At 44.6% G+C, this 12,730-nt stretch overlaps 1 protein-coding gene across 1 annotated transcript; it reads right to left on the bottom strand.

Annotated features, from left to right (window-relative positions):
• Positions 1-427: 427 nt before the first annotated feature.
• LOC103183000 (neutrophil cytosol factor 2-like) lies at positions 428-12,105 on the bottom strand. Its single transcript, XM_007900206.2, has 15 exons — positions 12,044-12,105; positions 11,670-11,875; positions 10,320-10,402; positions 9,718-9,826; positions 8,109-8,243; positions 6,949-7,056; positions 6,473-6,532; positions 6,273-6,295; positions 5,382-5,520; positions 5,053-5,109; positions 4,484-4,609; positions 3,675-3,826; positions 1,959-2,064; positions 1,575-1,698; positions 428-728 (listed from the first exon to the last, which is right to left on the bottom strand). The coding sequence occupies exons 2-15, from the start codon at positions 11,841-11,843 to the stop codon at positions 604-606; spliced, it is 1,521 nt and encodes a 506-aa protein (XP_007898397.2). The 5' UTR covers positions 11,844-11,875; positions 12,044-12,105; the 3' UTR covers positions 428-603.
• Between the last annotated feature and the right edge of the window lie 625 nt (positions 12,106-12,730).

Here is a 12,730-nt window from a genome sequence, read left to right as displayed (position 1 = left end):
TGTGTGGTGAAAAGAGCCTCTCCCCAGCTCGGTGTTCCAGTTAAACACAATGCTGCTGTGTTCTTCAGTTCAAGATAAAACTCTGGTTAAAAATCCACAGGATTATAGACTTCCTTTTGTCAAACTGTGAGATTTTGTTTCCTCTATTATCTCTCCTGATATTTTCAACTCTAAACCTCTTAATTGTGATGGACGGGAGAGGATAAGAAGGAATCTGTAAGCTAAACTTCACACACGTAAAAAGTACAATACCAGTTTACATTGATACGGTGCCTTTCACATCAGATGGATAGCTCAAGTGCCCGACAGTCCTGGAGTGACATCCAAGCTAGAGGTGGGAGCCGGTGGTGCGTGAAGCGCTTTGAGACGTCTCAACAACATGATAACTATATAAAATGCAAAAATTATTACATTGTTATTAGAGAATTATCCAGGTCAGTCCTGACGAGAACAATAATAATAGCGATTGGCTTGGCTTAGTGTTAGTACTACTGGTCAGTCACAATCACAGTCTCAACAGTAAGACTAAGATCAGTGCTCTTCAGTCCTAATCCTGTCCAACTCACTGGGACAGCATCCACATGTCCAGTCCTTTTGTAGCATTCATGTTTTTGTCATCTCCTTGGAGTGATCCACTTTTCCGGCTTCAGTATTGGTCTGGCTAACAAAAGATCGTGGGAAGATCCCAAAATTTCCACCCGAATGTCCTTCCAGCCATTCTTCATTCACTGCAGGGAACGAGATATATAACGTTTTAAAAAAAATCTCTTGATTGATAGAACGATACAAGTATACAAGAAGTGTAGAGTTTACACCAAGCCTGAAGGTAATGTTAGCCCTGAGGGCCCCAAATTCTATCTAGTCTTAGCCTGTGACACAATGCAGTCTTAAAATTAATTAGTCCTTTTATAATAGTATAATAATCCTTGCATTTGATGTAACTCCTTATCAACTTGTTGAAACCTCTCATCTCTTCACAATATATCCCATGAAGGGCTTCACAGGATATATTGTAAAGTGGATTCACTTTTGCGTACTTTGCCCTTGGGAGTTATCAGGAGTTTACTGCAATGCTTTTCATGTCAAGATGGGGTTTCAAAGTGCTTCACTTTTCCTGTGTAGTGTTTTTCGGAGGTGAACATTGCAGCCAATTTGCACACAGCAATGTCCCACAAACAGCATATTAAATACATGAGTGGACAATTCATAGAATCGTAGAATATTACAGCAGAGAAGGAGGCCATTCGGCCCATTGTGCCCGTGCCAGCTCTTTGGAAGAGCTACTCAATCAGTCCCACTCCCCCGCTCTTTCCCCTGCAAGTGTTTCCTTTTCAAGTACCTATCTAATTCCCTTTGGAAAGTTGTTATCGAATCTGTTTCCACCCCCCTTTCGGCCACTGCAACAACTCTCTCTGTTAAAAAAAATCCTAATTACGTAATCAACATTTATACATCATTTACACAATTTGCATAATAGACCCCGGCATTCATCACACTGTGTTTCTCTGTGTGTTACAACAAGACCCCTCAGGCACCCAGAGGTAGTAAGAAAAATACAACAATGACTTGTATACCTTCAGAGAGAACATCGATGAAATCTCCCTCATCGAACCCCAAATCTCCAGGTCCCTGGGCGATGTAATCATGCAGTGCAACCCTTCGGTACAAGACAGTTCTTCCAACCAGAGGGTCCCTGCACTGTGACAACGCAGGCAAGTCAGGATAGCAAAACCATCATTCGTTCCCCGCACCTCCATTCCCCTCCAAAATCATCCCATTACTGATTCCAATCGACAACCACAACTTGCATTTTCACTCACACGTGAAAGGCGCTATACAAATGTAATTTTGTTGTTGTTGTAATCCACTGTACGGCTAAATACAAAAAAAAAGACACATGGTGTTAACAGGGCTTTGTGGACACCCTGTACAATGTTATGTTGTTTTGTGGCTCTTACCTTGCCCCACAGGGTCAGTCTCCTGTCCACAGTCTCACCCCACAACTTTTCCAGATCGCTGTCCCCATTGATTGGCACCAACTCCTGGCTCTCTTTGTCCTTGTAGCTGCAGATGGAAACCACAAATGCCCAGGATCGCTCTCCAGATACTACTAATAATCCTTACGTTTGATATAATGCCATATCACACCTTTGAGATGTCTCAAACCGCTTGCACAGAATATACTGTAAAGTATATTGTATAATTTGTGGGTGAAACGTGGTAGCTATTTGCGCACAGCACAGTCCCGCAAACAGTCGTGGAATGAGTGACCACTTTTTTTTAAAAATGGTTTATTATCCCTAGAAAAGCGATCTGCCAATCGACTAAGGTTCCTACTTACTGTTAGATATAAACAGAGGCGTGTGTGGAGTAAGGAAACTTGCCTAACTTTTCGCCCCGCCCGGGAATCGAACCCAGGTCCTCTCGCTTGTGAGGCGAGTGCTCTAACCAATGCACTACAGGATTCCACGCTACAGAATATACATCACAGGTCTTGAAATGGTTTCAAATGCACAGGAGCCACCACCCAATGATATCAAATTGATTCTACCTCTCACAAAGTCTTTGGGGAGGCCAGGAAAGGAGTGGGGGAGACAACAAGGGAAACAGAGACATTTCCCTCCCCGCCCCGCCCCACCCTTCCAAGTGGCGCAGAAGAAAAACAGCCACCACAAGATTGCTTCAGATTTCAGAAGGCCCTTTAATTCATTTGGTCTCGACCTTCCATTACAGCAGTCAGCTGCATCTACAGTGAGTCACCCTTTCCTCTGTGTAAAAAAAATACTTCCTAGTGTCTGTCCCAAAATAATAATATTATATCCTTGCATTCGATACAGCGCTTTTCACGTCTTCCAGACGTCTCAAAGCGCTTCACAGAATATACTGTAACGTGAATTGACTGTACATTTGTGGGTGAAACGGGGCAGTCAATTTCGCACAACAGCGTCCCACAAACAGTCGTGGATTGAAGTGACCAAATTATTATTATTTTTTCTTTTGAGGGATTATGGTCAGGCATGTGGAGTAAGGAAGCTTGCCCAGGGTTTCGACCTGCCGGGAATCAAACCCGGGTCTCTCACTTGCAAATGGCCTTCACAGTCCTAATGTTTTATTATTTTTATCATTTTATTATTTTTTATTTTATGAATATTACAATCCTAATACCTCACAGCATCAAGTGTCAGAATGAAAGCAATAAACAAAACATACACACACCCAACCTCTGCAATCTCCTGCAATCATATTTTCCCATATACTCTCTACGCTCTGCCAACTCAGGCCTGATTCAATTCCTCAATCCCACCATGTTTCAGGCACTTTGTCCCCTCTCTCTATGGAACTTTCTCCCTCCACCCATCCCTCCCGTTCACATTGCAAAAATCATCCAACCTATCTTTTTGACGGTGCCTTTCTTTGGTCACCTCCAGTCTACCACCCTCCCTCCAAACATACACACACAAACACACACACAAATGCCTCCCACTCTGTTCAGGTTCTCACCCTGTATTCTCGTACCGTGCTTTGAGATATTCTCCTAATTGAATGGTGCAGTAGAAGTGCAAATTGGTGATGTTGTTGCCCAACAAGCTGCCTAGGTAAATAATACACGCTCACCACTAATTATCTGCCTTCCGCACACTCCATTCCACACTCAGTCACTCATCAGTTTGTACCTGAACTGGAGCTCTTGGGAGCAATGGTCCAGTTTTGATTTGAGTACCTTCAAGAGGTCAGCATAGGAGACGTCAGGATCCACTCTTGTTGCTACCGTGTACTCATAATGGACCTTAACAACGAACGAACCAGCACTGGATGAGCCTAGATTCTAATAGAAACAATACACAGCCAGTTAACACACACGATTCCTCTTACAATCTTTCCCATTGAAAGTAAATTGAGGAGCTCATGAAAGGTGAGGGGCATGAGTTGCTGAGGAATGGTGCATAGCCTGCGCCAAGCATCAGGAACAAGCTTTCGCCGCTGGGCGAGGATGAGATCAAATGGGCTGAAGGGTCTTCTTCTTCTGGTGACACAGATGCGGATTTCACAGCCCATAAATCAATGTCGCAAGATCATAAGAGAGGTTCAGGTGCAGAAAGCCCTTTGGCCCATTTCATTGTCACCCTTCCAGAATACACAACCTCCTGTCCTCCCATTTCAGTATCGAGTGGTTGTTAAATGAATCCAGTGTTCTGGCCTCCACTCATTTCTAGCAATTTGTTCCAGACATTGACTGCCCTCTGGGTAAAGAAATACTATCTGGGGTCACAACAAATAATCCTTTGCAGCTCTGAGCAGCACTTAATAGAATTATCTTTCTCTCACCGTCTCTCTTTTTCTCACAGCCTCTCTCTCTCTCTCTCTCTCTCTCTCTCTCACTCACTCACAGTCTCTCTTAACTGAAATGAAAGCGAGCGCAGTGCCAAGGTGTGTTGTACGCTCTGCTTTAGCGCCAGAGAGATTACGGGTGAGAGAGCGTTACCTTCACAGATGATGAAGTCACATTCCTTGAACCAACATCTCTTCCGGGCTCTGGTGATGCCTCAGCCGTGGTGACAGGTCTGTGGTGTGGGGGGGTGGGAGCAACTGATCCAAATCCTTGCCTTTTCTATGAATAGAATTTAAAAGGTTATTTTCTTTGGCTTCTGTTGAACGAAAGCCAGAATCAAAGCATTTTGGAAAATGTCTGAGCAAAATATGGGTTGGTGTGGTTATGAACCAAACAGCTCAACCACTGGAGAAGCCAATAATCCTCACTGAGTAGAATAATATTTGGTCCCGATAGCTCAGTTGGTAAATTATTGAATGGTGTGAAACTGTTCCACCAAATCCCCAAAGTTCCACTCTTGTTCCACCTCTTAATCCAAATATTTTCAAATTAATCAGCTGTTTATTTCAATGTTGTGTCGAAACGTGTTTAAACTCGATAACAACTTTCACTTCATTTCTAATCGATTAAACTTCTTATAGAACTTCGAGACTTTTCCTTCCTGGTGAATAAGTGAATGTTATTATTATTTCCGGTTATGCTGAAGACAAAAATCAACTTACTTCGAAGGTCTTCCCTTCAACTACTGGTTCCAGGTATGCAGTAGGAAGCAAACCTTTCTGTCAAGGCAAATAAAACATAATTCAGAACATAGAGATATTAATGTCTGCAGTTTATAGTTAAGCATTGCTTGTTTATGCCGTGGATTCTCCAGCTACAGAGACAGCACAGAAACAGTGCAGAGGAGGTTGGAGACACTTGTTGATAGGAATGGAATTGGGAGGGTAGAGAGTGAGGTCGTTAGAAAGGTGGTAGTGTAACTGGCATTGGACAGCACAGTGGCAAGGCTGCCATCCACACAATGGCATCTCGTAAGACTAAGAGCTCCTACCTGCCCGTTCACTATAACTATCGACCAGCCATCTTCTCCATGCTCCAAGACAAAGACAACACTGCCAGCCTTCCCCTCAACCTCGCTGCCACTCTGGGGATTGAAGTTGAACAGCACCCAGTGGTATCCTTTCAATCCTCTAATAGAATTTACAAAAGATAGTTACACACAAGGTCAGCACCATAACATTGCAGAGGAGAGCAGGAAAGTAACATGAGAAGCAATCTCCACACTGCCCTCCCCCCACCCCCTCACCCACCCACCTCCGTCACCCCGTCCTCCTTACGTCCCTGTGAAACCATTCCTGTGTGCTCCGCAGGCTCCTGGCCCTAGCATTGAGATTGAGAACTCACAGAAGCAAAACTCAACAAGGGACGAGGAGGGGAAAAAAGATTGTCCAAAGTCCTATTGAGGCTACCCTCTGCTGCTGTCTCTCTCTAACAATCTCTCTCCTTCTCTGACTTGCTGCCCAGAAAAAAAGAACTGCACTGGCAATTAACATGAAGTCCAGCTGTGTGCAAGTTTACTAAGGAAGTATAAGGATGCAACCTCACACATGCGCACAATGGGATGTCAAACTATATTAGCTGCCACAACATGGAGGTGGGCGTGGGGAATTCACAGAGAGATTCAGCGGCTGAATGCCAAACTACTGTCTCCTGGTGTGGGATTTGTGCCTCTTCTTTCTCTTTCTCTCTCTCTCAATTACAGCAGAAATAAAGATCACTGCAGAGGACAGGATAGGCATCAAGCGCAGGTAGAGGCACAGGTTCACTTGTACAGTCTCTGACGTTCCAAGGCCATTGTAGTTTGAGGCCAGGTCACAAATGGTATCTCAGTCAGCAATGTATAATACTCAGCACAAACATTCTGAAAGATACAAGTACTCACAACATCGTATCTTCATCCGGTTTCTGAAATAGAATTATAAAAAGAAATTGAGTCCTCGCGGTTACATTCTCATCGCTCACACGGAGAACTTACCCAATGACAGGGTCAATCAATCAATCAATCAATCAATCAATCAATCAGTCAGTCAGTCAGTCAGTCAACAAAGGAAAGCCTGGATCATACGGAGACTTGGACTGTACCTGCGGACGCAGTGGTTCAAACCCCCCATAGCTGTCGTTTGGAATTATTGAGGAGATGACCTGGACCACAGGAAAACAAGAGAATTGTAACCTTAGAATCAATCACAAGAAAAGATCACCAAACTTATTATCCCAGCCCCTCAAATACCAGCATCCAGACTAAGACTTCAAGAGTTCAAGGTCGTTCAGAATATTGGACAATTCCAAATTGAGTCTCACATTGTGTATCTTTGGAATGGGCTTCCTTCCTTGCAATGGGCTGTGAAGTTCTTGCTCATGTTAACATCTTAACATGAGCAACTACAGCGCCTTTCAATAGGAGCTGGTCTTAGTGCTCACACCACATACGATTTGGAAGCTGTTTTTTCCCCTCGGTTATTTTTAACTGGGAAAGAGCGAGGGACGTACCTATCAGACAGGGCGGGGGCCCGTGGGCGGGAGGGCATAGGGGATGGGGGGGTGAGTTGGACATTTACCATTGGTTTACCCAAGAAGTCCTTCATGCTTAGCTGCTCCACATCGTGTTTCCGAGGCCTGAACACAATCCCCTCCGGTAACTCAATCGGGTCAAAGACACTACGTTTCTGAAACGCAAAACACAGTAAGATTTAGACAAAATCTCCAATGGAGGGTGGAAATCCCTTCCATCTTACCTGTTCTCGCTCTGCAGTCATAACCCATCTAAAACTAATACCTCTTTTACTTTTACCTTCCTATCTCCTATTTCATCAGTGTGAAGTGTTACTTTACTATGTTGAAAGTTCCACAAGCCCAAGACAAGAAAGTATTCGTCCAAAATGTCTTAATGTGGTGTGGGAATCCAATTAAGATTGGACTTTCACAATTTGCATAATTGAATGTAGTTCCTTGTTGTGCAAGTAACTCAGGAAACACCCTTAGTTACAGTTGATCATGCTAGACAAATTGATAATGGGACATAAAATCTCTGTGAAATAAATAGCATTTGGCATTTATACAAGTCAGAAGTACCTTACAGGGGTGCAACCTGACTTAAGTCTTTTTGGGAAACTTTTTATTATTACAGCATATAACAGATCCCTACGTGAATTACAGGTTCAAACCCGGCAGGGGTGAGTTACAGACTCGAGCCCTTGCCTGACTTCAAGAGTTTCAAATGGCTTCATCTCCTCCCCCACACCAGCTCTGTCATCTCCTCCGGCCACACACTCTCCTCTCCACAAACCCTGCCCAGTGTTACATCCTCTCCAACCCACCATCGGTGGCTCAGTTTCCAATTACAATACCACTCAACATTCGGAACCAGAGGGGAGACGAGGAGAAATTATTTTACCCAGAGAGTTGTCATGATCTGGAATCCACTGGGTGGCGGAAGCAGAATTCGACAGAAGCTTTCAAAAGGGAATTGGATATGTGCTTGAAAAGGGCGGGGAGGGCAGGGGTAGGAGGGTGACTGAAGGTCAAAGAGGTGGGCCTTAAAGGAGGCAAGGACAGAGGCAAGACTTAAGGGACTGTGGAATGGGATGGAGTTCCAAAGACCACCCAAAAAGACACACACAACCTTGGTTTAAAGTTTCAGTCAGAGGACGGCACCTCCAATGGAGCGCTCCCACAGCACTACGCTAGAGCAGTAGGTTTCTGTATCAGGCCACATTACCTCCAGTAAATTGCGAGCAGCATTCAGCTTTATGTTCCTGCTGATTGGCTTCACCCGGTCAGCTTGGTCCAGACTTTTCTCGACCATCTCCCACTGGCCCAGTCTGCAGTGCACAGAGGCTATATTATACAGCACCTGGATATCACAGCAAGGTACATAAGAACATAAGCATTGCTCGATGCGATGGGGGGGCGCGGGGGAATGGTAAAATGTTCTAACATAAATCACAGCAGAAACCAGTTCATTATAAGGAAATACCTGACACACTCCCTTTCATCTCATTTGATTGTCAAACCCTTATCCGAGCCAAACAATACAACCATTCACACGGATCCAAGCACGAGCAGGGAGATGCCAGATGCAGCATTTTTACGTTTACTGAGAAAAGGATTGCAAGATCATTCCTCCGCTCCTTAAGGTACTGATTCATCCCCCACTTGGTCACTAAATCCACCACTGTTTGTGGGACACTGCGGTGCGTAATTGCCTCGGGCTCAGCCCACAAAATATACAGTTGAGTCACTTTACTTTAACTTTAACCCTAACCCTAATAATAATCCCTCAAAAAAACAAAACAATAACAATAATAAATTGGTCATTTTCAATACACGACTGTTCGACGACCACAGGGAGAACCCGAACCTGATCCCGGAACCAGTTCTATCCTTATCCCAAAGTCCAGTGTCGATCCCTGGCTAGTGAATTTCCTCCCATTTGCCCCCTCCTTCCCTCCCCCCCCCCCCTCTCTCTCTCTCTAAGTCACAAGATTGTTTCGGCTGAAAATATTCCCTTCGGCATCTTTAAAGACAAACAGCCCCAGGTTGTCTGATCATTGCTCATATAGTTCACTTGTGTAACACTCGTTACTTTCCTCTGTACAGCCTCCAGAGCTTGGACACCCATTGGTGTCTGTGCTGTCAGCCACTATGCCCCGAAACTCTGGAACACTCTCCCTCAATCCCTCCTCCACCTTGTCCCCTTCTTCCCCATCTTTGACCGTGCTTACAGTCACCTGCCCCCCTCCCTCCGTGATGGAGTCGTGCTCCATCACTGTCCATCGCTCTGGGGCGCTATATAAATGCAAGTTGTTATTGTTGCCGTATGCGGTACTTTACATGTTCCCTGACCAATTCACTATACGAGTACAAGGTTTGGGGAGCTGAACCCAAATGATTTGGCAATGTAGAGCAGCATACTGTTTGCCTTGTTTATTGCTGCTTCAAAGGGGCAGGTAGCCTCTCTCTCTCTCTCTCTCTCTCTCTCTTGGGCCCAGTGTATATCAGCTAACAGTACGGAACAGGGAAACCTGACCTGGAGGATCGCAAATGATACGTCTCTGCTCCATTGAGCCATGAGACAAGCTTATAAACCTGCTCGATTCATTTTAATTTGAGGAGCAAATTGGGAGAAAAATCGAGCAGAATCGTTAGCAATTATTGCCAGGCTGACTCATTCCTCTCCTGCGCTGCATCTCCACTCCCAACCCTGCTCTGAGTTTAGGAGCTTTACGTTGAAGTTACCAAAATGGAATTGCCTGGGGTTAGTGTTGGAGAAAGTCGGATCGAAAACTGCAGCTTTTCCCCTCCGAGTATTCAACCCGGTTTCTCACCTCCCAGGTGTGAAGTTTGTGTCTCAGTCCGAGCTGTGTGTAATCGATCACAAGGTTCCCGCGTAGATTATTCAGGGCGTGTTTATAATCTCCCAAAGCTTCCTCATATCTGCAATTCATAAGTAACGCCCATAAATATACGGTCAATTCACTTTACAGTCTATTCTGTGAAGCGTTTTGAGACGTCGAGATGACGTGAAAAGCGCAATATCAAATGCAAGGATTATTATTATTATTATTAACTCTTCAACTTTGCTGCAAGCACGGTAAGACTTTACAGAGCGAGCAGATGATTCATCTATTTCCAACTAACTGTCCACAAACCACACAGTCACTGCACCTTACAACGTATCCTGTGATGCGCTTTGGGACTCCTCCCAACGTGAAAAGTGCAATACCAAATGTCAGAATAATTTATTATTATTTTTATTACTTTTACCTTGTGTGTAAAGCAGCTAATTCACCCCCTCCTCCCCCAGCTTCTGATTTCCAGGGGTTTCTATCGGTTACTTTATGTGGGATTCTAACGGTAATAACCTCGCGCGAACCCAGCAAATGTGCAGCTCCTACAGACAGACACTCACCAACAAACAGTTACTTACTTTTCTAGGCGCACGTGAATTGCTCCTCTCTGGAAGAAGCCAATAGCCAGACGTTCATCTTTAGCGATGGTTCGGTCAAATGCCTGCCGATCAGACATGGAAATCACAAAACTGCACCTGAATCCCACACGCAGTCAGGTCACCATCCAACCAAGTAACTACCACAACCATTACCGTTCAACCAGCTTGACGAGAACTTTACGAGAATAAAGAATAACTGGAAAACTCTTAGGCTGTTGTATTCCCAGAAATGCGACCTCTGTTACCCAGAGCCTCATCATTACTTACTGGATCCCAGTGTTATCACAACCTGTTATTTAGTATTATTTGTTTCACCCACAAATATACAGTCAATTCATATTACAGTCTTATTCTGTGAAGCGCTTTGAGACATCTCAAAGACATGATCAGGCGTTATGTCAAATGCAAAGATTATTATTATTATTATTATTATTATTATTATTAACCTCCTCATCAATCTTCGATTCATTCATAATCAGAAATTCCACCTGGATATTTATTTCCTTAGCATTTTCTGGAAGCATTCAGATAAGTTTCTATGGTCAGTTTCTTTTAAGAACTGCATAGCTACGACTGAAATGAACAAACCATCAAATTCTGGACGAACCTAAAAAGTTAGGTTAACGGGAGTACATTTTTTGTGGGTATTATTACACTTTAGACACGGGTGGAAATTCGCCAAACAGCACCCCAGTCGAGGGGAATTTCCAGCTTACACACAAACACACACACACTGATTGGAAAACCTAACTTTCCCCATCAAATCTCTCCCCAGTAACCATAAAAAAAAAGACTCTTGGAAACTTGGGGAGAGATAAAACTGTGTCGTGCATTGAAATTGCAGTGCGTGTGCTAAACCCATCAGTTATCGACACTGCTTAGAAAAATGTAACGTTCAGGGGTTATTTGTTTTCTCTCTCATTCTCTCGCTCTCCTAAATAAGACGTTTCTCTCTCACTCTCTCCGAAATAAGCTTGCATTCTCTTTGACCGTGCCTTCAGCTCCCCTCTCGACTCTCTTCCCCCCCCTCCTCGCTCCCTCCCTTCCCTCCCCTCACCCTGACCATTTCCCCCCTCCTCTCTCCCTCCCTTCCCTCCCCTCACCCTGACCATTTCCCCCCTGCTCGGGTCATGACCCAACTGTGCAGCGCCTTGGGACGTCCTCCTGACGTGAAAGGCGCTTTATAAATGGAATCTTGTTGTTGTTGTTGTTGTTGCAAAGAAAATGAAACCAAAGCAGTACTGGTGTTGCCCGAGCCCTGCGAGCTAGGAGGAGGGACTGAGAGGGAGGAGGTGCCTTGCTAACTCACATACACCTTCACTAACTTACCTTGAGTGCCTCTTCCAGGTTCCCCAGCACCAGGTACACGCAGCCCATGGTGAAGTAGATTTTGGAGTTTCCTTCCCGGATCCCAGAGAGGATGGTGAGAGCCGACTGCCATTCATCCCGTTCGATGGCCAAAGTCGCCTTGTTCCAATCTCTGATCAGGTCTCTGTAAGCCATGGCTTCTTCAGCCTAACCAGAGGCAGAGTGGGCTGGACGGACAAGGGGTGAGGTGGGGGAGAGTAAAGAGTTAGGTGCGTGTGTTGTGTGTGTGTGTGTGTGTGTGCGTGCGTGTGCCCAAACGAAAAATGAAATGAAGCAAAACAAAACTAGATAATACGTTAAAAAGTCTCTTAACTTCTGCAAAAGTTTGCCTGCACCTGTTGAGCAGAGGAGCTGAACAGAGCAGGAAATGCATCGCATTTCATTCAAATGCCAGCCCAGATGACACAGTCCTGAAATTTGAATAAGGTTTGGCCTCTGACTCTTCCACGGGAGGGTGGAGGAAAGGTGTAATCTGTTTATGCTAAAGATTACTATGTGGCTAACAGCACGTACCGTCTCCAGATTCCGTTCTAATTTCTACTAATTCCTCATTTTCATTTCTAATTCAATTGAATTCAGAATTTTTTTTCCACCGTCGGACAATCTTTAGCCACTACGTCCCCGAATGTCTGGAACACTCTTCCTCTATCCCTCTGCCTTAAGTGCTCTGGACACTACCCTGCGTGAGGGGCGCTGTGTAAATGTAAAGTTATTGTGGCTGATCACCTCAGTTTCCCCAGCAAATATGAAGGGATTCCTCAAGGAAACCAGCTGCTGTTTGTAAATCCTCATTGCTAACTGCATCATGTTGATTTACACTCACTGTTCAGCAGGTCACTTCTCTTGCCACATTCAAGTGCATCGAAACCGGTTTTACCAGTTTAAGATCATTTTAGTGAGCGACAGGTTTGATTCCTGGACGGGGCGAAACTTTAGGCAAGTTTCATTCCTCCACACACCTCTGTTTACTTAGCAATAAGTGGAAACTTGGGTGTTAGTCGATTGGCAGACTTGGTCACTCA

The sequence above is a fragment of the Callorhinchus milii genome, unplaced genomic scaffold (genome assembly GCF_018977255.1).
Source record: "Callorhinchus milii isolate IMCB2004 unplaced genomic scaffold, IMCB_Cmil_1.0 Scaffold8, whole genome shotgun sequence".
NCBI lineage: Eukaryota > Metazoa > Chordata > Chondrichthyes > Chimaeriformes > Callorhinchidae > Callorhinchus > Callorhinchus milii.
Note: the sequence above shows the minus strand (reverse complement) of the source record. Positions and strands in the feature narration are given on the sequence as shown.

Coding starts and splice junctions, on each gene's coding strand:
- LOC103183000 (XM_007900206.2), bottom strand. CDS start 11,843: ATGGCTTACAGAGACCTGATCAGAGATTGGAACAAGGCGACTTTGGCC. Junction 1,699..1,958: donor GACTGACCCTGTGGGGCAAG/GTAAGAGCCACA, acceptor GCGTTGTCACAG/TGCAGGGACCCTCTGGTTGG. Junction 729..1,574: donor CATCGATGTTCTCTCTGAAG/GTATACAAGTCA, acceptor CGTTCCCTGCAG/TGAATGAAGAATGGCTGGAA.